Source organism: Myotis daubentonii, chromosome 3 (genome assembly GCF_963259705.1).
Source record: "Myotis daubentonii chromosome 3, mMyoDau2.1, whole genome shotgun sequence".
Lineage (NCBI taxonomy): Eukaryota > Metazoa > Chordata > Mammalia > Chiroptera > Vespertilionidae > Myotis > Myotis daubentonii.
In genome coordinates, this window is record NC_081842.1 from 204725187 (window position 1) to 204751762 (window position 26576).

At 59.0% G+C, this 26576-nt stretch overlaps 1 protein-coding gene across 2 annotated transcripts in view; it reads left to right on the forward strand.

Moving 5' to 3' along the window:
• The window catches only part of RUNX3 (RUNX family transcription factor 3), a 62593-nt gene extending 36691 nt beyond the window's left edge, over positions 1–25902 (forward strand). The window contains exons 4-6 of one of the 2 annotated variants that reach the window (XM_059690767.1): positions 8437–8541; positions 17907–18065; positions 23055–25902. In XM_059690767.1, coding sequence (XP_059546750.1) covers positions 8437–8541; positions 17907–18065; positions 23055–23599 — 809 coding nt within the window. In that variant the 3' untranslated portion in view covers positions 23600–25902. The remainder of the gene's footprint in view (positions 1–8436; positions 8542–17906; positions 18066–23054) is intronic. The other variant, XM_059690768.1, reaches the window with a different exon arrangement.
• Positions 25903–26576: the final 674 nt, after the last annotated feature.

Below are 26576 nucleotides of genomic sequence, written 5' to 3' on the forward strand. Positions count from 1 at the left end.
AGGGGTTCCCGTGGGAGCCCCAGAAACAGGTCCATGCCCAGTTCGGTCTAAAACAGCAGTTTGCAACCCCTTAGGGTGTTACAGACCCCCCTGAAGATGTGAGGGGAAAGGCTGCCATTCCCCCCCCCCCCCCCGCCCCCCGAGTCTCTGGGGCTTCCTAACTCCTGGAGCCCGCCATGCCTCCCCTTTCCTGATTAAGGGCACTGATCTCACAAAAGCTGCTGGGGGAAGAGGAACAGGCTCAAAAAAAGGGCCTTCTAAGTCTTTTCGGCAGGCGGTTTAGAGGACAGATCCTTGGTCTTCGGGGACCCAGCACCCCAGCCACTCTCCCCACTGGGGCAGAATCTCCCCCACACTTTGGGGCTGCCTCTCCGCAGCTGTGGTCTCCCAAAGCCACAATTTCCCCAGCCCTTTGAGCCTTAACGTGGTTTAGAAAAGAAACAAATGCAGTACAGGATGCTGAATACTGGAAAGCGCAGCTAAAGGCTGCCGTCTCCCGCCCCAGAGTCAAGGCCGATGTGCCAGCCTACCTGCCTGACCTACCCCCGGGGCAGTATGAAGGAAGGCAGGATCAGGCACAGCTGCGGCTGCCACCAGGGGCTGTTGAGTAGGAGGACCTGAAACCCATCACCACTTCTGGATGCAGAAGTCCTAGAAACCCTGCCGGGGGGAGGGGGAGAGGGAGGAATGGAGACTTGAGGGCTCGCTGGCCCTTTAAGACCAGCCTGCTGAAAATTGGGGAGTGCCCTTCCCTGAGCACCTGGCCTGCCCCTCCAGCTTCGTTAAGAAAGTAAGCTAGGTTCCCTCTGGCCCCAGCCTCCACAGAGGCCGAGGCAGAATTGTACTTTTCATCACCAATAAGCAAGACCTTTGCAAGGTTTTAGCTCCCTCTGAGTCGCCAGCCCTGCTCGGAAGTGGGCATCTGGGCACCATTTTTTCCTCTTCAGCCGTTCAGTGTATACATACAAATGTCAAACATATTTTGACTTTTCAGCATTAATTAAAACCAGGGCATTATTTGCATGTAATAACTGTTTACTTGTTACTTTTCATGAAACCGAAATAGTTTACATTCTTTCAAACATTTCCTGTTCCTGTTGGCTCCCTTCCCCATGCACAGATTTCTTTCAAACGTTGCCCTTAACTGGTTGCAGGTTGATGGATGGAAAATGTTTGCTTTTATGAATTAAGCTTTCATTGCTGCTCCTAATTAGTCTCCAAGCCCCTTTTGTCATCCCCAATATCTCAAGCCCTTTGCAACTTAATCCCAGCCCCCGCCCAGAGTGGAGAGTCGCTAGCTGCCACTGCCTGGCGGAGGCTTGCTCAGATGCAGCTCGGCTGTGGGGCGGTGGCCCCGTCTGTCAGCCCAGGTGGCGGTGACAGAGAGGGAGCCCCCTAGAGCTGCATCCCGGAGGGGGCAGGCAGAAGGGAAGCTTAGTTCCTGGGGCCCGGCACGGCACCAGGAACATGGCATCGCACCCCCTCTTTTGGAGGTGCAATATAGAAAGAGAAGAGATGATGATTCTCTGAGTTACCCGAGACCTTGCCTGGCCATTCTGCTGCTGAAAATGATTTCCTTGCCCTAGCTCAGTGGTCGGCAAACTCATTAGTCAACAGAGCCAAATATCAACAGTACAATGATTGAAATTTCTTTTGAGAGCCATATTTTTTAAACTTAAACTATATAGGTAGGTACATTGTTATTAACTTAATTAGGGTACTCCTAAGGCTTAGGAAGAGCCACACTCAAGGGGCCAAAGAGCCGCATGTGGCTCACAAGCCGCAGTTTGCCGACCACTGCCCTAGCTGGTTTAGCTCAGTGGATAGAGCGTCTGCCTGTGGTCTGAAGGGTCCCAGGTTCGATTCCAGCCAGGGGCACATGCCCAGGTTGCAGGCTCGATCCCCAGTGTGGGGCGTGCAGGAGGCAGCCGATCAATGGTTCTCTCTCATCATCGATGTTTCTATCTCTCTCTCCCTCTCCCTTCCTCCCTGAAATCAATAAAAAAATATATTTTTTAAAAAAGACAATGATTTCCTTGTGGCATTTATGCCCACAGACCTGTGCCCACCCACAGGGCCTGCTGGGCAGCCCACTCTTAGAGCAGGCACAGCGGAGGCTGGATTGTGGCTCCGGAAAATAGATGCAGGAGCCTGCGCTCCTCTCCCCAGGCTCGGTGGTCCTGGGAAGCAGGAAGAGGCCTCAGTCTGGGGTTCTGATGCCTGTGGAAGTCCACAGGACTTCTAGGCCTGCGAGGCTCATGGTGTTCAACCGCCTGGGCTCTAAAACATCCGACCTGGGGTTCAGCCCCAGCTCCACCGGTGACTTGCTGGATGACATTGAGCAAATGGCTTAATCTCTCTGTGCCTCAGTTTCCACATCTGTAAAACGGGGATCATACTGGTACCTACCTCGTGGGATTTTGTCAGGGCTAAGGAACTTGGTACAGGTGTCCCCGTTGGCAACTACTGCGAGCTGGATACATGATAGAGATTTTGTTACTTCAAATGCCTGGGACTAGAAGAGATCTTTGAAGTCCCTTTGAGTGGTGACAGTCACAGATTCTCTGATTCTGGTGCGGTTTGGGCGGGGGTGGGGGAAACCCAGAAGGTGTGAATTGTTGAGTGGGAGAAGTGGAGGCGGTGGCTGAGGAAGGAGGGCGAAGGGCTCCTGTGGCGAGCAGCCTCTCGCACGGCTCTGCCCATCCTGCCCAGTGGGAAATTCCCTCGGAGAGAACAAGTCAGTGATTGACACGGACGGTTTGGGCCATTTCAGGAGTGGGTCCAGGTTTGGGGACCCGGAGCCTTTCCCTGGCTCTCCGGCCTCTGCCAGGGCCAAGGAGCCAGATGGAAACTTCTGCTGGTTTCCTTGCCTTTCATTCCTTGACTCTGTCTTAATTCCAGGAAGATAGATACCTTTCCAGGAAAGACACGCACACACCGGCAGCATAGAGCTCTCGTGCTTAGACTGAAGGTGTGAAGCAGGAACAGGAAGGGAAGGAAACCGAGCCATCGGTGTCTCTTGCAGTGATTAAGGCCCAGGTCCTCACCCTCCCAAACGCAGCGCCCCCTTCAATAATGGGTAACGCCCTTTACCATCTCACAGTGAAATGTAGCTAACGCAGCCCACCTACCTACGCAGTTCCAAAGCCTATATAATTCCGTAGCCCTAATAAAAAATGGGGAAAGTGATTTATAATAAAATATCTATTTGAATATGTAAATGTTGGGCGAGACCACAGCGTCTGATGGATGGGCGCTTCCGCCTCTGGTAGGTGGCCTGTGACTGGCGGCGAGGTGTACGTGACTCAAAGTCTGAGCCCCACTCTGCCGTCACTGACATGATTTTCTGAACTTGTGAACAATTCTTGGTAAAGTTCTGAACACATTTTTTTTAAGCCTGTCTTTCCTCCTGGGAAATTCAGTAGACGTTAAAAGTGTACAAAAAAATTTACCTTGTTTTATGCAAAATTCAGTTCAGTTCATGGCTCAGGTCATCTTTATCAGCAAGTTTTTCATGCACAGAAAGTATGGCTATTTCACAGCCCTGTGCAGTGCTGGACATCTCCCCCCCCCCCCCCAAAAGCAATCCCACCTCTTGAGAATCACACACCACAATCCCCAAAAAGCCCTCTAGGAGGCGGCCATGGGCCTAGGTCAGTGGTCGGCAAACTGTGGCTCGGCAAACCGTGGCTTGAGAGCCACATTCGGCTCTTTGGTCCCTTCAGTGTGGCTCTCCCACAAAATACCGGCTCCTGCGCATGGGCCATGAAGTTTCCATCGCACTGTATGTGCGCGCCCGCACGTGGTATTTTGTGGAAGAGCCACACTGAAGGGGCCAAAGAGCCGCATGTGGCCCACGAGCCGCAGTTTGCCGACCACGGGCCTAGGTGAAAGTGAAAAGAGCTTTAGTTCCCAAACTGTCCTTAACTGGTTAAAAAGATCCGGCCGTAGTGTGTGGAGAGAGATTTGGGGTGAAAGGTGTGAGCTGCAGGCATAGGGGGACCACTGGTGGGGAGGAGATAGATGGCTTCTTGGCCAATGTTGAGAAACCCAGAGGTTCCCGAGACGGGCCCCCTTCTGCGACCCATGAGCCCTGTGGTAGGGGCATCTCCCACAGGGACCCTGGCTGAGAGGGACGGGGACGGGGACTTGCCCAAGGTCACACTGCCAGACCCAGCAGTGTGTGCTGATTGGTTCAGGGCCACAGGTGCTTCTGGAATGCCTGGGGCCACTCCGAGCCCCAAGGCACAGCTATTTCCAGACGAGAACTGCTCCCCCTCCAATCGCCAGCCCTTGGACTGCCTCGATTTACAATCCCTAGACTCCTGGCTGGTTGCAAGTTTGCCCGGGGTTCCTGCACAACGTTGTCCACCTCCTTGGTTTTCTCAGCTTCCTCCTCCAAGAGGAGAAGAGAGATGATGGGTGGGTTTGCTGCTAGGCACAGAGAGGGGTGAGGGCCACTCAGGGAGACAGCTTTTCCTCACCCCTGGCTCAAGGGGTCCCTGTCTCTTGTTACCTGCTACCTGCTCCGCCCTCCCACTCCTGCTCCCAGGTCCCAGCCTCTCCCTTTCTCCCTGCCCCCTCCCGCCTCTCTGGGAGTGCCTGGGAGGGTTAGTGCCAGGCCTGGAAACTGAGAGGAAGCTGTCCAGGAGGGCTGGTGACCTCGGGTGTCCTGTGGGTTGCTGCCTGATGGGGAGAGAGGCTTCTCACAGCAGGCCCTTACTGTCTGTGTAGAGGGGCTGGCTCCATCATATTCTAACCGTCCTGGGCTCTGCCTGGAGACTGTGTGACCTGGTCTCCTCATTGCCTTTCTGCCTCAGTTTTCTCATCTATGAAATGGGAGCAGTAATCTCTGCCCTTCATTCCTTTAACAAACATTTATTGAGCACCTCCTACATGCCAGATGCTGTCCTAGGGGCTTGGGAAACAGCCATGAAAAGCACAAAAATTCTGGTCTCCAGGGAGCTTACAGCCTAACACTGGGAGACGAGATAACTAAGTAGATGAATTGTGAGAAGTAATAAGCATTTGGGGGAAATTCAGCCAGGGAGCAAGGGAAGGTTTATGTCGCTTCTGGTTGAGCGTCTTCGTCTTTTTTCACCCTGCGGACCCCTTTCACAGTCTCAGGATAATGTTTTTCAAGGAACAAAATAAAATATAAAAGATGACATTGGGAACCAATTATGTTAAAACATAGTTAGCGAGCTGTCTTTTAAAATTGTGATAGATGTGCCCACTTTGTTAGCATATTAAGTAATAAGATCTAGCAATGACGACCATGATTTTGAAGTTGTGACGAGTGTAGGAGCTATTTAGAGGAATCTGCAGCGTCTGTAATGTGATATGTAAATACCTGTGACGTCTGTGTGACAAGGTCACGGGGACTTCTGTGATGCTTTGGGGCTGGTTGCCTATGTTGAGCCTCGAGAGAGATGCTAAATTTCATTTCGAGGTTAGGGACAATACAGTGGCCTGTCTTCTTCTTTCCTCTCCCAGTTCTCGGGCACACTCAGTTCTAGAGGAGGCTGCACAAGTCAAGTTAAAGACTCCTACTTTCGAGAAAATGAGCAGGGCAGGCCTCACTGAGCATGTGACTTCTCAGTGGAGACCTGAGGGAGGTGAGGTGATAAAAGGGGGGTTTTCAGGGGCTTGGGGCCCACCCGCCTGGCAGCCCCCTGGCCGCTGTCCACCTAAACTCCTCATCACTTGGTGCCCTGTGCACCAAGGAAGTGATAGACAGAGAGGGCCAGGGGCCCCCAGAGAGTGCCTGACTGGTTGGGGGCAGGGGTGCCCAGGAGGGAAATGACTTCAGAGTGAGGGAGAGCAGTAGGGGGGTCCCCTGGAAAGAGTGGGCAGGGAGCCTGAGCCCACCTGCCTGCCATTTCCCTAGCCCTCCTGCATGTCCTGTTTTCAGGAATCACGGAAAGTGCCCTTGTGGTCTGAGAGTGAGGGGCCGTATGTCTCCCTCTGACCCGGGACTCCAGGGGCAGGGACCACTGGGGTATTTGCATCGCTGCCGTTAGCCGGCTGGCTCAGGAACATTCTCCCAGAGGGGCCGTGCTTTCCAGTTCCAGTCTCTTATACCTGAGCCCCATCCTCCCAGCCCTGATGTCTCAGAGCCCATGGGCTCCTGGGTGTGGCCCCAGCGGCCTGGCAGGTGACCTTGGTCTGGAGTCTCCTGTGTCGGCCTAGAAGCACTCAGAGGCACTGAGAAAGGGCCATGCAAAGAGGACCGTAGGCTGTCAGTCTCTCCGAGTTTTCATCCCCCACCTGTGAGGTGGGCTATCAAACCCACCCGCCCGCCGGCCTTGGAGAGCCGTTGGGGGCACAGGGACAGCAGAGGGGTCTGTTCGGGCAGCCCTGGGGGACACAGGTACCCCGGGCCAATGACTCTGCCCCCAGGGAGTCTCCAAGCCTGTAACTGGGATCCAGAGATAGGGGTGCTCAGACAGAGGCGAAGCTCCCCCACATCCTCCCAGTCTCATGTGTATGGAGGTTTTGATGGTAACGGAGAGCAGGCAGGCAGGGGGTGCTCGCATTCCAGGGAGGTGCTGGGAAAACGGGGGTTGCCCTTTGAGGAAAAATCCTTCCCTTATACCTTATGGAGCAGTCGTCCCCTGAAGAATCAAAGAATTAGATGTAGGAAGTAAGAGAACACAGTTCATCAGAGGCAAGCCTTTATCGGCCCCGTTACCCAGGGCAACCTGCCCAAACACAAAACGCATAGGAGTCATCACAGACCAGAGAAAGAAATGAAAACGCGAACCAGCTCAGAACCAGAGAGGGAAATGGACAGGCCCACGAACAGGGCCGCTGATCGCCACAGATAGGACAGGGGGGTTTAACGAGCTCATTACGGAGGGATGGCTTTTTGTTTGTTATACCCTTACCCGGGGATATTTTTCCGTTGATTTTTGGAGAGAGTGGAAGAGAGAGGGAAAGACAGAGAGAAATATCCATGTGAGAGAAACTCATCAAGTGGTTGCCTTCTGCACGAGCCCCAACCAGGGCCGGGGCCTGCAACCAAGGTATGTGCCCTTGACCAGAATCGAACCCGGGACCCTTCAGTCCCCAAGCCAACCGCTCTATCCACTGAGCCAAACTGGCCAAGGCTACAGAATGATGTTTTAAAGGCACTAAAACCTTAATACGAAATCACAAAAGAACACGGAGCCATCATTTGTGTTGGGCTAGGACGGATAATAAACATATAAAAAGCTTCATTCTCACTAATATTAGAAAAAAGACTTGTTCAGTCAGGAGCATTTAAAAGATCTTCCACCTCAATAGACGGTGCCGATGGCGCCAGGGTGACTCGAGGCCTCACACCCGTCACAGTGGCTCTCTGGAGAGCCTCCCATCTCTGGAGAGATCACGGCCCCTAAGTACGCCCCAGCCCTCTGCTCCGATGGACTCGCGCGCCACTTCTTGGAATCTATGCTGAGGAAGTCAGCAGAGATGCAGACAAAGACTCTTATAAGCAGAAGGTCATTTTCGTTTTATTTCAAATGGTAAAAAAATAAATTATTTTAAAAGTTTTTTCCCCTCTCAGGAATTTTGAATGGAGACTTTGGAGCCAAATGCCTATTTAAAAATAGAACAGAGCCCTGGAAATAACAGTTGTGTCTCCAAATGAAATGTCTGCAGCTCCCAAATCAGCCCTTGTCCAGCCCCAGCCGCACACACCGTAAGAAATCAGCAGCAGGGTAATGCCGAAGAGTGAGGAGATGAATGAATAAAAGATGAGGCTCCTATGAGTTGAAATATTTTGCAGCCACTAAAAATGAAGTTTATGAAGAATTTGTAATGACACGGGAAAGTGCTGATGATGTGATGTTAGATGAAAAACAAAGCAGGGTACAAAATAGATGTATATATATTGGAATCACTGCAACTTTTTAAATGTGCTTACCCACACAAAAAGGATCGGAGAGAAAACACCCAAGCTGTACCAGTGTTTATCTCTGGCTAGTGGGATTGTGGGCATTTCCTTCTTTTTTATATCTTTTATGTTCTCATAATTCTCTATAAAAATCATTAATTACTTTCGGGGGGAAATACACACACACACACACACACACACACATACATACATACACACACACATATATAATCTCTCCATCCTTGCTCCCCACCCCCAAATCACAGGGGTCTCTGCATAGAAGGAACACAAACAGGATAAGAAACAGAGAGGGATACACCAGGGCAGCCTGAGCAGAGCAGGGAGGTGGAGGAAAAATAAAGTTGGTGCCAGACCTCCTGGAGCCTTGAATGCCAACCCCAGCAGTTTGAACTTCACCCAGAGCCCTGACTTCTGCCCAGGTTCAAAGGAGAGTGACCTGCCCCTTCTGGAAGGTTAGGGGGCTTCTTGGGGAGACCAACGTGTTGTGAGTGGCTCCAGGTACCAACCTCCTGCCTTTTCCCCACTCCCCCCAGGGAAGAGTTTCACACTGACCATCACCGTGTTCACCAACCCCACCCAAGTGGCCACCTACCACCGAGCCATCAAGGTGACTGTGGATGGACCCCGGGAGCCCAGACGTAAGTGTCCGAGCCACTGAGTCCCCTGGGAGGGGGAAGGAGGGTCCAAATGGAGAAGGGCAGCAGCCGAGGTCAGACAGATGGCACTGGGTTCTGGGAGCGCTCCGGGGGACGGGGATGTGGTCTCTGCTCTGCACCCCCAAACCCTCTGTGCTTGGCCTGGACTTCGGGAGGCCAGTGAGGAGGCTGGGACAGGGCGATAACAGGATCAGCGGACCCTCTCCCATGGGGTGACCGCCGCTGGGAGCCTCTGGGGAGTATGGACTTGCATCGGTGCTGGAGGCCGGGCCGGTGTGCTCTGCTCCACCCACCTTCCTCCGCCAGTGGCTGAAGGAGGCTGGGTCCCCTCCTTGGAAACTCTTCCTTTGAATCTGAGTCTGTGACTTACTCAGGTCGCCCAGGGGCCGGGCATGCTGACCCCAGGACCCAGTGTCAAGATCAGAAATGCAAATTTGATTCTGCAGATATTTATCGAGCACCTGCTGTGTGTAGGGGGCCCTTGTTCATGCACTTTAGCTCCAAAGAGAGTTTGTGTTTCATTGCTTCTGCTGAAGGGCCTGGGGTTTGCAGATTCAGATTAGGGAACTGGAGGGGCAGCGGCCACAGAGTGGGCCAGAGGCCCGTGTTCACTGGATGAAGGAGTGAATGAGTGAGTGGATGGATGAATGAATGAACGAATGAATGAATGCAACAGAGAACCAGCTGGCCATCTCTGGACTGGCTGCTCCTGAGCTCTGAGCAGAGCTCTTGTCTGGACTGCCCCTCACTCGCACACGCTCGCTGGTGCATTGAGAGCTGCCCTGTCCTTGTCTTCTTTGTAATTGTGGCCCCTTGCAGTTTAGACAACCCTCTCGAATTTATTGTCTCATGTGAGATCCTCGTGATATCAGAGCCAAGGGTCACCCAGTCCCAGTGAGGAGAGAATTCAGGCCTGGGGACATGGAGGTCCTGGCTGGGGCCTCACACTGTCTTAGCTTCCGGGCGGCGGGGAGGCGTCCAGGATCCTAGAGACAGCCTTTGATCCCAGCTCAGGAGGGAGTGAGCCTGGCAGGAGGACAAGCTCCTGGTCTCTCCGTGCCCAAGGCTCACAACGGGAGTGTGACTACCAGGGCGTGGTCAGGGAGAGCGCCCACGCCTGGCCCCGCACCTCCGTTCCTGGGAATCAGGCATGGCCCATCCGGGGAAGGCTCAGAGCTGGCCCTGGAAGAGTTCTCTCCCGCCTCTCAGGACTCCCTCCTGCGGCCTCCCCTGAGCTGTCAGACGTGGTCATCAGGCCCACAGGCAGGCAGCTCCCTGCAGGCACTGGGTCTGGTCAGATTCCTGCTAGGACTGGACATGGGTGTGTCCGTGCCCTGGCCTTGGGCTTCATAGCTCCAGCAAGTCATGTCTCCCTTTTGGCATCAGTTTTGTCAGCGGTGAGCCGGGTCAGTGACTCCCCCGCATCTCCAGGTGGTAAAGGCGGGCAAGCCCTGTGTGTCACAGGCCTTCGTGCAGACAGCAGAGTCTAAGCCAGTTTGCCTGGCTGGGGGACCTTGGGCAAGTTGCAGACCTCTCTGGGCACCAGCTGCCTCCTCGGGGAAGCGCGAGAATACCCCCCACCCTGCAGGCCTGGAGGTCCGTGCCCACAGGCGGCAGCACAGGGAGGCTCCTTGTGAGTCACCGAATGGTGTTCTGTTATCTCTGGCACTGGGCCGTCTCCCTGGGCTCCCATCACCACCACCATTAGGGTGGCTGCTGGACCCCCAGGCCATGGTAACAGAGGTCTAAGTTTCGGTCGAAGGAGGTGATATTCTGCTCTGAGTCTCAGGGGCAGAATCAGGATGGACGGGAGCCACAATTGGGCTCAGTGTGACTGATGCGGCACAAAGCAGTGGGCACCCAGTGTGGAGAGGCATGTTAGCCGGGGCGTGGAGCCTGGTGGGAAGGTTCCCAGGGGCCGGGCAGCACCCGGAATCCCTCAGAGCCCTCCATGTTCAGCCCGCCCAGCCCAGAGCTGCCCACCGGCCCCCCACTGAGGCCCCTGGATGAGGGTGAAGACTTGGCCTCCCCCTGCCTGCTCGTCTCTCCTGGGGTCCCCCACACCTGAGACAGCCCCTTCTTGGAGTGAGCTGGGGGGGGGGGCAGTGGGTGGCACAGGAAGAGGCAGCGAGAAGGGAAAGCCAGGCCTGGAGATAAGCTGGAGTCAGAGGCCAGGCTTGCTGACCTGAGGCAGATGGCGCCCCTCTCTGGGCCGTGGCACAGGCCAGATCAGTGGTTTTAAAGTGACTTGTTCAAATAAAACCTTAGCAAAAGCTCATTTGTAGGAAAGAGCAGCCATGGGCATGGGGGCAGGCGGGCCGTTCTCCAGGTCTTCCATCCCGAGGACCTGCTGCCCTCCTCCCCTGCCCCTGCCCCTGGCCCAGCCCTCAGGTCAGGTCTCCCCAGCACCCTGGGTTCCAGTCCCAGCCTGGCCTTCCGCCTGTGACCTTCTGTGCCTCAGTTTCCCCACGGCTGGTCATCCAGCCCCCCCGAGTGCCAGGCCCTGGGCAAAGCCTCGGTTAACCGATCCTTAATGGCCCCAGGAAGAGACAGGCCAGGAGGCAAAGCCGCTTGCTCAAGGTGCACCCGGGGCTCCAGCCCGGGGCTCAGGCCAGCAAGTCACTTAGAAGGGCCTTCCCCCCTTCATGTGCCCATCTGTGAAATGGGGGCGATGTTAGCATCTCCTCTGGGAGTTCTCGTGGGCATTAATCCAGCTTACAGCTGCCCTCCTGCAGGAAGTGTTCAGGAGCCCTCATGGTTTATGTCGGGATTTTCTTTCTGGGCCTTTCTCCTGCTTTGTGCCCCCGTGGTGGAGTGGGAGGGGAGTAGGAGCTGGTCCAGGGAGCCCAGGAGTGGAGCCTGCAGATCTCTGAGGCCGCTGTGGGTTCTGTGGCCGGGTCGTTCCCCTCCAGTGCCCTGCAGAGCGTGCCCCAGCTGCAGCCAGGTGGCCGGCTGGGCTGGAAGGCTGGCTTGGTGGCTTCCTGCCTGTGTGGCCTTGGTTTCTGAGGTTCTCGATACTGGTGTCCCTCACAGTCGCTGGGGGCTTGTTACAAGGAAGGTGGCTGAGCGGGATCCAGGATCTGGGCAGGAGGCAGGACAGCGCCTGGCGACTCCCGTGGACCACAGTTTGGGGACTGCGCGCTCCACGTCTTCCAGGCTTAGCAGGTGCTGGTACCTGAAAGGGTAGGACCCAGGTTCTTAATCCCGCCCGTGGCTAAGAGAGGGCAGCCCTGGCATCTTGCCTGTGGGCCCTTCCCAAAAATGTACATGGAAGGATTTCAACCAATATTTTCCTAGGCACCTCCGGTGAGGAGGCACTGTTCTAGAAGCTAGGACACCTCAGTAAACCCAGCAGATGGGTCTCACACACAGGGGTGGGGAGAGATGGTAAACAGCTCCGTTATCACCATGGCAACAAGGCCCCACCTGATCTGTGCCCATTACTCCTCTGTCTTCCTCTCAGACGCCTTCCTCCTCACTCTCCCCACGCTGGCCTCCTGGCTGGTCTTCGAAGTGGGTAGTCTCACTCCTGCCTCGGGGCCTTTGCACTGCTATTCCCTCTACCTGGAACACCCCCCGGGCACCCCCAGATTCATGGCTCACTCCTTCCCTCCCGGAAGTCTTTCCGCAAACTTTGCAGAGAGCCCTTTGCTGATCACCCTGTTTCAAATCACAGGCGCAGCAATCCCCCCAAACCCCCTTCTACCTCCGGCTTCCATTTGAGCTCGAGCACCTTCTAAGAAGCTGTGTAGTCCACTCATCTCTTTTCTTGCTTTCTCGTCTCCCCCACTCGTGCATACGTTCCACAGGGTGAGGGTGTTTCCTCTGCTTTGTCAGGCACTTGGTATAGACCCTGGAATACAGAAATGAACACTTCGTAGGTGCTCGATAAACACTTATGGAATAAGTGAAGTAAACGAATGATTAGCTGATTTAATTTCAGGTAACATGAAGTCCTGTGAAGAAAAGAAAGTCGGGGGTGAGCGGGCAGCGTGTGGGGATGAGACATGGCAGGGTAGGGGACGGGGCGACCTCCTGAAGAGGCGATATTTGAGCAGGGCCCAAAGGAGGCGAGCAGTCACCGTGGCTGCCGGAGGCTCCGGGGGGCATGGGCGGGAAGAGCTAAAGCTGCCGGGTTTGTCCTCAGCTCCAGGTGTGGGGAGGCGGAGGGATGCCCCAGGTGAGGAGAGCCAACAGCTCCTGGCCCCAGCCCCCGGACCCCCTGATCCCCAGGGGAGTGTGCCAGCAGGAGGGAAGGGGTTAACCTTAGACCTCCCTGGCTCCCTAATCAAGCCCAGGCCGCTGGAAGCCCCAGTTGCAGGCCTGGGAAGGAGCAGCTTGCCGCCCTGCCCGCTGGCCCCCCGCCAGCCACCGACCGGCTTTCATCTGCTCACAGGGGGCCGATTCACGGCAGACCACCCGGGGCCCAGCACCCGCCTGCGATTCCATGCGGTTGTTAAGAGTCGGGTGTAAATCTCCTGACAGGCCGCAGAGCGGGCCTAGGGCCTGGGTGCCCCACCCCTCGGCTGGGCAGACAGTGGCTGCTGTGTCTGGGTTGTGGCCGCACCAGAGCCTGGCCAGGCGGCCGAGTGGCTTCATCCGGGTGCCCACATTGTTCCCCACAGATGACCCTGTTCCTGTGGCCCTGCCCTCTGCCTTTGTTGGCCTCCTGGCCCCCTCCGTGCCGCCGAGACAGGACACTGAGCTGGCCTCTTGCCAGTCGCACCTCAATGCCAGGCAACCCCCCTCTCCTTCTCTTGGAGGTCTCGGGAGGCCACGACCTTAGCAGCCAAGTTACATGCAATGTGCTGACCTTTCTAGGTTTGACCTTGACCACGTGCCTCCACTTTCCCATCTGCAAAATGGGGTGACCGTGGCAGTCTCGCATAGCAGCACACAGGCTTGGTGCCCTGGAGGGCCTGTCAGGGGTTTGAGCCCGGCTTCTGGAGGCTGACAGGCAGCCTGAGCCAGTCCTGGGTGCCGAGTGCTCCCTGTCCTCCCCACAGAGTGCTCTACTTTTCAGTCCTGGGCTCTGTCCTCAGCTCCTCCTCACTCTCAGGAGATGACCATTTTATAGGTGTGGAAACTGAGTCCCAGGAGGGAAGAGGGACTGGGAGGGATAGAGCAGGGCGTGACTGGAGCCGGCCTGTCAGCTCCTGAGAAAGTCCACTGATACTGTCATCTTCTCCCCAGGCCCAACCTCCCGGGCCTGCGGGAACCCCTCTGGCCTGAGCCTGGGCTGGGCCCTAACACCGTGTCTGGAGCCCCTGGTTTCACAGCCCAGGCTCCTTTCCTGCAGGATGGGCTCAGGAAGAGAAGGTGGGAGGTGTGTCTGTGGGCCCTGAAGCGTCACAGGCCTTCTCCAGGCTGTTTCTCACCTTAAATAGGGACAGTGGTAGACCCCAGGTGGGACGATGCAGTGTCACCTGCTCAGACACGGGCGTGGAGGAAGCACGCTGCTCTTCCCGTCCACTGCTGGCCACTGCTCCCGGCCTGCAGAGGGGCTGGGGCTCCTGCCGGGAGGAGGCCTTCCTGGAGGAGCAGCTCCTGGGCTGAGCCCCAAAGGACTCCTGGCCCCAACGCATTCCTGGCCGGGCCTGTCCTGAGCTGTGGAGGCAGAGAAAACTCGAGAAACCCCAGCTCGGTGGCAGCAGCAGGAGGTGGTGGTAGGTGGGCCCTGGAGCAAGCAACCCTGCCTTCTCCATTCTGGGGTCCCAGTCTGGCCAGCGGCTGATCCCTGCAATCTTAAGTCAGAGACTTCCCGAGCCAGAGGGGCTCCGTGAGCAGCCTGTGCAGGGGGAGACAGAGGCACCGCGAGAGAGCCCGCCCGCTCCCACTGTGGGCAGCCACATGAAAGAGGTCTGTTCCGCAGCCCCATCTCCTTCCCTGGGGCACCGGACGTTTCTTCTGCTCCCAACATGAAGGCCCGGCCCCGCGGCGCTGAGACTCTCCGGCACCCTGGCCGTGCGGAGCCTCTGCTTCCCTCTGCCCCGCCCTGCAGCCGTCCACAGCAGCAAGGAAGCCATTCCCAGCGTGCTGCTAACAGCCCCTCCTCCAGCAAGTCTGCCCGATGTGAGGGCAGAACACGCATGGTGGGAACATGCGCTCGGGGGCCAGAGTGCCTGGTTTCTATCCCAGACCAAGCACGGAGCACCGGTCTCGCCGTGAGGTCTCAGTGGCCCCATCTGTACAATGGGAGCAGAAAGGAAAGTGTCAAGGGAAAGAGCACTTGGAGTTCTTGGGTTCCGGACGACAGGGCTGGCTCTGCTGTCCTGGCTTTGTGTCCCAGACACAGAGACCCGACTTACCCAGCCTTGGTGTCCTGTTCTAACGTGCGTGCGGGCGATCGCCCTGCCTCCCTTGGAACGAGCCGAGCCGGGGTAGAAGTTCCGGGCGCGATGGCGGGGGGCCGTGTGGGTGGGGAGCGTTCACAGAACTTGTTTGGCCAGCGCCACAGCCCGGGAGGGTGTCATGATTGGGACGCTGCGGCTCCGGGTGGGGGAAGGGAGTGTGACTTCAGTGAGGCCACCAGGCTGCAAGCAGCAGGGCCCAGCCTCGAACCCCGGCCTGCTGTGAACCCCGCCCTCCTCCTGCTGGGCCACAGCGTAACTGTAAACACCTGGGACACAGTGTGACTCAGAAGCGGGGCTTCATTCGCCCGTGAGGATCATAACAAGGCCTGAGGTTTTGCACCAGCGTCTGTGTAGCCCCATTGGCTCACGTCAAGCGTGTGGCTGAGACACCCGGATCCTGTGCACCCAACTGCTGTCAGGTCAGCCTGCGGCCTCCAGGTCCGCCCGCCGCTTCCTGCCTTGAGACGGTTCTGAATCCATTCGTCCCCCAGTTGTCCACTTCGCGGCTGCCATCTTCGGCGTTTCTTTCCCCCAGGGCTGAGGCCGGGCCCTTCGGCACTCGCCTGGAAACCACGTTAACGGTTCTTGGTGGCTGAGCCTACTCTACTAACCAGATAATGAAGCTTTGAACTTGGAGGGTACAAGCTGGCAGCCCTTGGGCAGGACACATCCTACAAACTGATCAGTTTGGCGCTTTTTTTTTTTTTTTGGTTCAGTATTTGAATTAATTGCCAACATATAAAATATGGGAGATTTCCTATAAAAACAGGTTTACGGTTTCAGAAGCTCTGGCAACACTGAGCCCATATCCCCCTCGACCCCCCCCCCACACACACACACACCCCATCAGAGCACCAGTCAGCTGTACTCGATGGTGACTACCCCCCTACAAGGCACATCCTCTCTGGTCTGCCCCCGTCCCCTGTGCCTCGGTTACCTGACTTGCCAGCCCGCCCAGGCATCTGCATTCTGGGCCCTGGCTCCAGCTGAGCTCACCCCCAACCCATACTGTCCCGTTGTTACCAAGCGTCCTAGGAGGCAGCAGCGGGGCCCTGCCTGGAGGCCGGGTGGTTTCATCCCAGCTGCGGAGTGTCCCCTGGGCTCCAGGCCTGGGGCCTCGGAGGAGGAAGTGGGTTCCCTGGCTCTTGGCGTCTTGCTGAGCCCAGCGTGGCTCCCAGGACTCCTGCTCCGTTTCTGCGGGCTCCCAGAGGCCCTGTGAGCATGCGGCAGGGGTGTGTAGAGAGCTCAGGGCCTGGGGTCCCGGAACCCATTGCACCCCCGTTTTGGAAACCAGCAGTGAGGCCCCTTGCTAGCCTCCGACTCTCGCCCCTCATTCTCAACGGCGGTCGGCACTTTCCCCAAAGATGCCATTTTCCAGGCCTCAGGAAGGACGGTGAGGGTTCTGTTTTAACTCCCACCTACTCTCTTCTTCTCTCCCTGTCAGTCTGGAAAGTTCCGCGCATCACTGCAGCCCTAAGGACTCAGGCAGGCTCCTCTCCACATTCTTTTCCAAGGGATCCAGGGCCTCCGTCCCCCTTGCTCACTCTGTGACCTCTGTGAGCCACAGTTTCTCTTGCCTGTGAGAGGAGAAAGGGCCCCGGCCTGCCTGGCCCCCTCCCGCGGCGGCGCTGGAGCAGATGGCCAGCCTCCTGGCGGGCTGAGCAGCAGAGCCCGGGAATGCTCAGCCCTCTGCCTGGACAAACCCCCGACACGGTGTGACAGGGTCGTGCCTGGGAGTATCGCACGTGCGGGGATCATGCAGGAAGTTTGGAAACTACCTGAGTGTCCACCTGAGAAGATGGGCTGAGTAAACTCAGTGCCCAGTGAATGTGAGCAGCGGGCGCGAGGGACACCCACTGGCATAGCGGGCAGTCCTCCTCGGGCTCCTTGTGGGAGCTCTGTCGTTGTCTTGGGGCTGGCTTATCCTCCCCATTTCACGGGTCAGAAAGCTGAGGCGGCGCTCCAGGGTGCGCTCCTAGAAAGGCAAATTACAGAGTGACACGGCCAGGCCGAGCCCATTCAGGAAAGTTCCACAAGAAACTTGCTCTGTGTTGCCGTGCGTGTGAAACGGAGGCTGGAAGGAAAGACCCCACACGGGGACTTCTGGGGAGGGGCTTAGGGGGGCCCCCAGGAGCCACGCCCTGTCTGCAATGCTTTTATTTTTGTAGATGTTCGTGTGCTGCTTGTGAAATGTAAAGTGAGTCATTGAAGAGTGGGGTGTGTGTGTGTGTGTGTGTGTGTGTGTGTGTGTGGCCGTGTGGCCCCTGTAAGCTCCATGTCTTCCGAGGACCCTGAGGGAGGCTCTGCTGGCTGCACGAGGCAGGGGCATGGCCACCTTGAGCCTGCAGCACCCTCGGGCCTGGGAGCAGGGGCTGGGCTCCTCCTCTACGGGCCGTGGAAGAAGGTGACGGGAAATGCTGGCACTTCCTCCAGGTGCCGTGCCCCAGGCCAGGCGCTCTGGTCCCTGTCCCCACCTTCCCGTCAGAAGCACCCACGGCCTTTGCTCCGTGTCCTGGCGATCATTTCCTTCTGTCTGAGGCCTGACAGGAGAAGGCCTGTGGGTCCCGAGTGGCTCAGGGCGGGAGAGAGTGACAGTCTCATCCCAGGGGTGGGGTGGGGCCTGGGGCGCTGGGAGGCAGAAGATGGCAGCTCTCCTGGTTCTCTTCCTGATCGCCACGGGAGCCTGCTGGAGTCCCTTGCCCATGCCTGTGGCCTCAGTTTCCCCTCCTGCCAGACAGTGTGCTGTGGAGGGTGAGGTATGAGAATGGGTAGCCCTGCTCAAGAAGGCAGGTAGGCCCTTGCGGCCGCCCCGGGGCAGCACCCAGGGCCGTTTTCTGCAGAAAGTCCGTGGAGAACACGAGGAGGTTGCTAGACTGAGGGTCTCCTGCAGAAGCCGAGCTTAGACCTCGGGGAGAACATCCCGGCGGAGGAGGCATTTCTGTCTCCCCGAGACGCTCGGGGACCAGCTGCTGACGGGCTCCCCTTGCTCTGCAGGGCACCGGCAGAAGCTGGAGGACCAGACCAAGGCGTTCCCCGACCGCTTCGGCGACCTGGACCGGGTGCGCATGCGGGTGACCCCGAGCATGCCCAGCCCCCGCGGCTCGCTCAGCACCACAAGCCACTTCAACAGCCAGGCCCAGACCCCCATCCAAGGTACGGCACGGGCGGGGGGAGGGGGGCCAGGACCTGGACGTGGTCCTGGGGCTCCAGGCCAAAAGCCCGTCCGGAGGCCGTTCACTGCCCGTGTGGTGCTCCAGCCCGGGCCTGGCCAGGCCCTGCGTGCATTCGCACAGCCCACATTTATCGACTCCCACCACCTGCCATGCCGGTGCCTGGCCCCAGGATCAGCTCGGAATCCCTGGGGCCATGGGGTTACTCTCCTAGTGCACCCTTTAAAATTGGGGTATGACTTGTCCAAGGAGCCTGTGGCACACGTGTACCTGCTGGAGACACCTCCCTCCAAGCTCAGCTTTCTCATTGGAGAGTGGGGTGCCTCTGCCCAAGGCTGGGGTGACATTCAAGTGCTGTTACTGCCCTCAAAGTTTGTGAACGGTAAGGGACGTTGCAGCCCTGGAGAGATACACAGCATCTCCTGGGAAAGGTCCCGTGGCCCAGGGACCCTACCAAACAGAAAGGAGGAGAAAGGCCTCTGGGGTCTCTATCCCCACTGCCTCGTGGATTCAGCAGGCACCCTCAGAGCTAGATCTCAGGCAGGACTTCCGAGCCTGGCATGTAGCAGGTGCTCAGTAAACGCCTGGATGATGCAGTCACTCTTCTCCAGGCCCTGTCAGCCAGTGTGCACAGCCGCACGCAGCGGCGGTACTGAGCGGAGGCAGGAGGGCTGGGCACAGGAGGCCGTGTGCACAGCCGCACGCAGCGGCGGTACTGAGCGGAGGCAGGAGGGCTGGCCGTCGCCACGCACCGAGGCTGTCGTTCTTTCTCGGTCCTCCAGGGCCTGGTTAGAACCCACTTGGCAGATCGGTGATGGTGGCAGACTTGACGTAGCCCCGTAGCATAAAGAGAAGGCCCTCCCGTCTGGCCTGAGAAGCTGGGCCTTGGTGAGGTGGGGAGGGGCCCCAGGTCCAGCTGCTCCGAGCCTCTGGGCTAGCGAGTTTGAGATACTCAGCAGCTCTGGGGCCGGGAAGGAAGGGTGGGGTGTGGCGCTGCAGGGCGGAGGCCTGACCTCAAGAGGCAGTGGGAGGTGCTCTGCACTGGGGCTCATGCCCACCCCTGCCCGGAAGCTGTCTGTGCTCCTGTCTCCCTCAGCGTCTGTCGGGGTACAGTAGCCTAAGACTCCAGGCCTTACCCTGCCAGGGGCAGAGCTGGGGCCCAGTGGGGTGTTGGGGCCCAGCCAGGGAGCCCCGGAATCCAGCAGGTGGGGGTGAATAGAGCCTTCCTGTTCAGCAGCTCCCACAGCTGTGTGGACATGGCTGGGGAATCGGTGCCTTAGGCTCCCCACCCTCTGTCCAGCCCCAAAGGGCCAGGTCTAGCCAGGCAGCAGGTAGAGCTCCTGCCTCCACGCTGAGGCTGGGAGGAGAGGTGGGGCCTGTGTGGATGCAGCTGACCCAGTCCTTCCCCTTCTGCTGCACCCCAGGCAGGGCTGCCCCGCCCCTCCCTGACCACCCACAGCACTGGGCTCAGGCTGCCTATGTGGCCCTTCAACCCAGCCAGGCCGCCCCCTCCCAGGCCTGGCCCCTTCGGCGTGAGCGGAAGGGCTCTTGACAACCAGGACAGGGAAGGAGTGTGAACTTTGCAATCAGATGGGCCGGGCCTGGGACTCTGCCTCTGCCAGGCACTGGCTGTGTGTTCCTAGGCTAGTCACTTCACCTCTCTGAGTTCAGTTTTCTCACCTGCAAAATGGGAAGAAGGAGGTACCTGCCTCAGAGGCGTGTTGGCAGGGCTGGGTTTCGGGCCCTCTCACCGGCCCTCCCCTTCTGGTGGGGCCAGCCTCTGCCTTCACACTCCATCCTGGGGATCCCCTCAGGACACCCCACCACCACTTCTCTTGGTGCCTGTTAATAGCTTTGACCCCCGGCTTTGGTCACTGGCAAGCAGTGCCGAGGCCCCATCCCCTCCATCCCCAGCCCCAGGCCCCCCCAGCTGTGGCCGCCCACAATGGGGGCTTCTAACAGCTCAAAGGGCTCATTCAGCCACCACGCAGCAGCTGGGGCAATTTGGAGAAGAAAATAAACATTTCCTTCCAGTGTTGGGATTGGCTGCTCGACAGCCAGCCAGCTCCGGTTTCCTGGGGCTACTGGGCTGGGAGGGGCTGGGGGGGGCAGGAGCCTCAGGGGTCCCAAGGGCAGACACTTCCCCACCACCCTGGGCAGGGGGGTGCGGGCAGGAGGGGACAGGGGCCGTCTGGGCAGGCCCTGCTCAGAGCCCGGAGCCCATGTGAACGCCAGGGGCCACACACACCAGACCAGGTCCACCTTGCCCAGCCTGTCTCCTGGCCGCAGCCCTGCCGTCTCATCCTGGGGTCCCTGTTTGGGGTCTTTCACTTTGAGAGTGGGGTTCCTGTCAGTAGACAGCACTCACTTCCTGGGCTCAGAGCAGAAGGGTCAGCCTCGTGCTTGGCTGTGTTTGGGGTGCCAGGCAATGCCAACGAGACCTCTGGGGTGCTGAGAGTGGGGAGCCAGGCACCTCTGGTCCCTTAGGCTTCAAGGCAGCACTGACCAGCCAAGGAGCCCAGTAGGGAGGGTGCCAGACATTCCAGGAGGACCCCTGCCCTCCAAGCCCTCCACCTCGAGCAGGGAGCACCATTCCATTCTGACCCACAGCGAGGGCCAGCGCGAGCCCAGAGCCCAGAGAACCTACAGGTCTCACCTGAGGTCACAGCACCTCAGGCAGATCTGAGAAGCAGGAGAGCTGAGGGCACCTGCAGCTGTCAGTGCTCAGCCACGCCTCAGGCACAGTGGGCAGTGCCAACCTGGAGCTGCCCAGGGGCAGAGGCTGGTCTCCCTGAATCCTCTTTGGTGGGGTGGCATAGAGGGGTTGGGGCCAGACAGACTTTTCCTCAGGACCACTGCTGGGAACTCCCCCGCTCCCCACTGCTGGGGGCTCACCTGCCTCCCCACTGCTGGGGCCTCCCCCCCTCCCCACTGCTGGGGGCTCGCCCACCTCCCCTCCCCACTGCTGGGGACTCACCCACCCCCCACTGCTGGGGGCTCACCCACCTCCCTCCCCACTGCTGGGGGCTCACCCACCTCCCCTCCCCACTGCTGGGGGCTCGCCCACCTCCCCTCCCCACTGCTGGGGACTCACCCACCCCCCACTGCTGGGGACTCACCCACCCCCCACTGCTGGGGGCTCACCCACCCCCCTCCCCACTGCTGGGGGCTCACCCACCCCTCACTGCTGGGGGCTCATCTACCCCCCACTGCTGCCAGTCACCCCTTGGCCAGGCCGTAAGGAAGGCTCAGGGTCAGGGGATCCCTCTGCAGAGCCCTGAATGGGCCAGGTGTCCTGGGAGCCCAGCACAAGACTGTCACAGCCGCTGCAGCAGCGCCAACCCTCATCAGGCCTCCCCTCTGTGCCCAGTCTGAGCGCTGTACATGCATTAACTAATTTAATTCCTAGGATCTGTCACTGCCTCCGTTTTTTATGTGGGAAGGTTGACACACAGAGAGGTTAAGTGACTTGCCCAAGGACACACAGCAAGTAAGTGTCAGAAGCCGATTAGATACCCAGCTGCAGAGGGCACACAGTTAGCCTTTGTGCTGTGCTGTGCTGCCTCAGAGACGGGACAGCTGCCTCGCAGACCCGCACTGGGGCTCAGGACTGGAACCCTGGGGCTTTGTGCCAGGGCCGGTGCTCTGTGTGGCCCTTAGGCTCGTGCCTCACCTTCTCTGGGCCTCAGTTTTCCTGCCGAGGGAGCTAGCCCCCATCCCAGAGCCCCTTGGGGTGCTGAGGTTTGGGGGTCTTGAATGCAAACGTAGGGGCAGAGGCTCAGATGCCCTTGTCTGGGAGCCCAGTGCGGGGCCAAACTGGAGGGGCAGGGGCAGGACTGGGCTGGACGCCGGTGCCTCTTTGGCAAGGGCAGGGTCTAGGCCACCAAGGCCCTCTGGCTGCCATCTCACTTTGCTGCCAGGGAGACGCAGGCAGCCCTGGAGACACAGGCCCGGGGTGGGGGGGCACACATCCCCTCTGGGCCTGACCCCCCCACACAGGGATAAGCTCACATAACCTCACCAAGCCACCGGGCAGGAGAGGTGCGGGCCGCACAGCAGCCCAGCCCAGCAGAAAGCAGAGGTCCCCTGAGGAGTTGGAGTCCTTTCTGCAACATCCAGGAAATTAATCTTCTCTGTGCCTCAGTCTCCCTTTCTGAAAAAGCAGGCTCCAAATCCCTCTCTCAGGGCCATTGCAGACCCTCTCCACACCCACCGTCTTGCCAGCTCTTAACAGGAGAGAGGGAGGCAGAAGCTGCCGGGCCAGACCGGTACTGTCCCTGGTGGGGGCCCACCTTCACCACCCCCAACAGGCCTCTGCACTGCCAGGCTGTGAAGAGGACTCCAGAAGATGGAGAGGAGCCTCCCCCTTCCCTGTCAGCCCGGGAGGCGCCCGTGGCCGCCTTCGGCCCGGGTACCTGCCCACCTGCTTCCCAGGCAGGACCGTTACCAGGTCAGGAGGGCTCCCCCCCCCCCCCCCAGCAGCCAAGGCAGTAAGAGCAGAGCCAGAGCTTCTTTTTGAATTAAATTTATTGGGGTAACATTCATTAATAAGATCGATACATTCCAGGCATACAGCTTTGTCATACATCCATATACTCTGGTGTGCTCACCACCCGAAACCCAGTCTCCTTCTGTCACCCTGTATTTGGCCCCCTTAACCAAGGACATTCTTCAAGAATTCCGCTGGGGCCCACCTGCGTGGCTCAGTGGTTGAGCATCAACCTATGAACCAGGAGGTCACGGTTCGATTCCCGGTCGGGGCACATGCCCGGGTTGCAGGCTCGATCCCCAGTGTGGGATGTGCAGGAGGCAGCCGATCAGTGGTTCTCTCTCATCATTGATGTTTCTATCTCTCTCTCTCCCTCTCCCTTCCTCTCTGAAATCAATTAAAAATATCTATTTTTTTAAAAAAAAGAAGTATCTGCTGGGTGGCGTCCAGCTGCGACTGATGGTCCTCTTTGCTGTCCCCCAGGCACCTCGGACCTGAACCCTTTCTCCGACCCCCGCCAGTTCGACCGCTCCTTCCCGGCGCTACAGACCCTCACGGACAGCCGCTTCCCGGACCCCAGGATGCATTACCCGGGGACCATGTCGGCGGCCTTCCCCTACAGCGCCACGCCCTCGGGCACGAGCATCAGCAGCCTCAGCGTGGCCAGCATGCCCGCCACCAGCCGCTTCCACCCCACCTACCTCCCGCCGCCATACCCTGGGGCCCCACAGAACCAGAGCGGGCCCTTCCAGACCAACCCGTCCCCTTACCACCTCTACTACGGTGCGTCCTCTGGCTCCTACCAGTTCTCCATGGTGGCCGGCAGCAGCGGCGGGGGCGACCGCTCGCCCACCCGCATGCTGGCCTCCTGCACCAGCAGCGCCGCCTCCGTGGCCGCGGGCAACCTCATGAACCCCAGCCTGGGCGGCCAGAGCGACGGCGTGGAGGCCGACGGCAGCCACAGCAACTCGCCCACTGCCTTGAGCACGCCGGGCCGCATGGACGAGGCTGTGTGGAGGCCCTACTGACCTCCCGGGGCAACGTGGACTGCTCCCGATGGAGGCAGGGACCCCGGAACCTTCCCGGCCAGGGGCTGGCCCAGCTCCGAGGCTCGGGCAGGAATGAGACCCGGGCCCAGAGCTGGTGGGTGGCTCCGAGAGCATCCAGTCCAGCTGTGTCTTTGTACAGAGGGGTAAGGACCAGCCCCTGGGCCCCGACCCCGAGCCCAGATCCTAGTCATCTCATCCCACTGTCCTGTGGGAAAAGCATCCTCCTGCTGTCTCCTGCCCTGGTGACCTGGCTGCGCCCAGTGTTGTCACAGGACCCGGGTCTCCGAGGACAGAGACCATCTCTGCTCCAGAGGGAGGCAGCGTTTGCCCACACAGTCTGGCCTCTTGTCCGCTGGGCCCTGGACAGGCCTCCCCACCCCCACCTTCCTCAAAGACCCTGCACCTCATGGGCCCAGCCCTTCCTCCGCATTTATACAAATTGAGGCAGAACTGGAAGGTCCCCCGCCCTCAGAGGGGTACCCCTCGTCGTACCCTCGCCCAAGGGTACAGGCTGCATGGACTCCCGTGTCTGAGTTCTCTAGTTCTAAGGAAAGGCCCGTCCAGAGTTCCAAAAACTCACTGGCACAAATGGGATGAGAGCACCCCCTAGCCAGTCCCCCCACAGCTAACAGCTAAGCAGCCCCGTCCCCGTCCAGCTGCCTGTGGGCCCCAGGCCCAGTGTAGGCAGCCTCTGGCGGCACCTGCAGACGGGGCCTCCGTGCACTTTCCCAGCCCGAGGCACCCACCCACCGCTCTCTGGGGGGGCCTGGGTCCTTCACCCCTTGCTGGTCTCAGAATTGCAATTTTGGAGAGAGCACAGAGGCCAGAGCACTTCTAACAGAAAGCACTGGGGTGCGTTCAGAGAGCAACGTCCCTGTCGCACTCGGTCCAGCCAGCCCAGCTGTGCTCACCCCACCCCGCCTCCTGGGAAGGCCCAGCCACACCTCCCAGCCTCTGCCACACAGCTCTCCACGTAACCAACCATGGTCCACAGCCGTCTTACAAAGACTAGTTTTTAAAGTGATTTTAGAAGAGCTTCCAACTTTTTCAGACACGGCCTCTTACAGGTGAAGCCGTGGTCACCAACCTCAGCACCTCCTGAGGAGGCCACTGCGTTCCTTTGGCAGCACCCCACCAACACCCCCAAAGGCGGGCCCTGGTGGGGACCACGGGAAAGGCCGGGGCGATGCTGGGGCCTCACATCGGTGGCTCGGGCGGTTGTCCGAGAGGATGCTCTGGGTGTTGCGTCCTGGTGGGGGGGCTGTGAGGGGGCGAGCCGTGGCCAGGTGAAGGCAGGACAGAAGGGGGGAAAGGGCTCCCCAGCCTCCGCTCCCACACCCTCCGGGGGCTGCCCCTTCAGTTTGCAGGTGGGAAAGTGAGCCTTGCCCCAGGTGCGGCTGCAAGGATTCCCGCTCCTGAGTTCTTTGGTTCTAGAAAGGCCACGAAAACTCGGGAGTCGGCAGCATGTGGTTTTCGGCCACTGTTTCAGCCGCATCCTCGGTGGATGGGAAGTCTCCGTACGACAGGCTCCTTAAGTGTCTGTCATAGCACCTGGCCGGCCCGTCCACCATCCACGCCCCCCCCCCCCCCCCCCGACAGGTTAGGAAGCCCTGATGAGCTCACTCATTGCTCAAACCCCTCCTGCTGGCTCCCCTGTCCTGCCCTCACTGGAAAGAGCAGTCTCCATCTCTTCAGATTCGCTGCTGGGGGCGTCCTGCCGACTCCCTCCACCCAGGGGCGCTCCCACCCCTTCTCAGGAAGCAGCTACAAATCCATTGTCTTTGTATCTTCACTCCCGTGCTCTGTGGTTGCTGTCTGGCCCCCGGTTCCCAGTGCCCAGCACTTTGTAGTCCCACCCCGGATTACGCCCCCTCCCTGACATCCAAGCCCTGGTAAAGGCAGGGACAGGCCCTGACTTACAGTGACATGACAGCAGCTACGCTGAGCCCTAAGCCCACAGCGGGCGCAGAGCCTGGGCTTGTAGACGTGGGTCCTTACGGACGAGGCTGCTTTAAAGTGAGGCTGGGCGGACACTGACTTAGGAAGCGCAGGAGACCGAGGTCGGACACCACCTCGCTGCAGCCGGGTGGTGGACGTGGATGCGTGTGACATATTGTCATGCTGAGGCGTTGGCACCTGCTACCCTCACGTCTCCCATCAAACCGCCCAGAACCGGGGAGGGGTGGAAACCGCTTTGCACTATAATTTGCTTGGTGTGTGTGTGTTTAATGCACAAGTTGCTTGTACATTAAAACTGTCTTCTGTATTATTTAACTGTAAAACGGGATTGTGACTGATTGGTTATAATATAATTCGGAGGCGTGTTTAAGGATCCGATGCCAGGTTCCTAGGGCTGTGTGCAAGGGGTGAGGGAGGATGGAGACCCGCCCCCCACCCCCCCACTGTGGCCAAGGAGGAATGGGGCAGGGCCTCGGCCTGGGCAGGAATAGGACTAAGCCCCCTGCTGAGGAGACCCCCAGCGCCTTGGCCCCCCTGCGTCCGCTCCATCGGGAATGGCCACTGAGCCCACCCCGGGCAGGTGCGGCCACTGAGGCCTCCTGGTGCGGCTGGGGCGCCAGGGGAATGTCCGGTCTTCAGGTACCACCACCCCTTCTCCCTCTCAAGTGGCCCCGGATTTTTCACGAGGGAATGGAAGAAACCACCCCTCGCAGCGTGTTCCCACGCACAGGGCTGGGGAGAGGGCAGAGCAGGTGGAGCCCAAAGCAGGCTCGGTGGGAGCCGCTCAGGGCCGAGCTGGCTGGAAGAGCAGCGACTTAGCAGCAATCAACTGCCGCACAAGCAGCTGGGTCAGCGCCCCCATTTTGCAGATGAAGAGACTGAGGTGCAAAGAGAGGGTGTCATCTGGCTTCACATCTCCCTGGGCGGGGACCGCAGCCTGCTGGTGGGGGCTGTGGGCGGGTGGGGGGGGACCTGCCTTGGCAGCCCCCCAACCCCC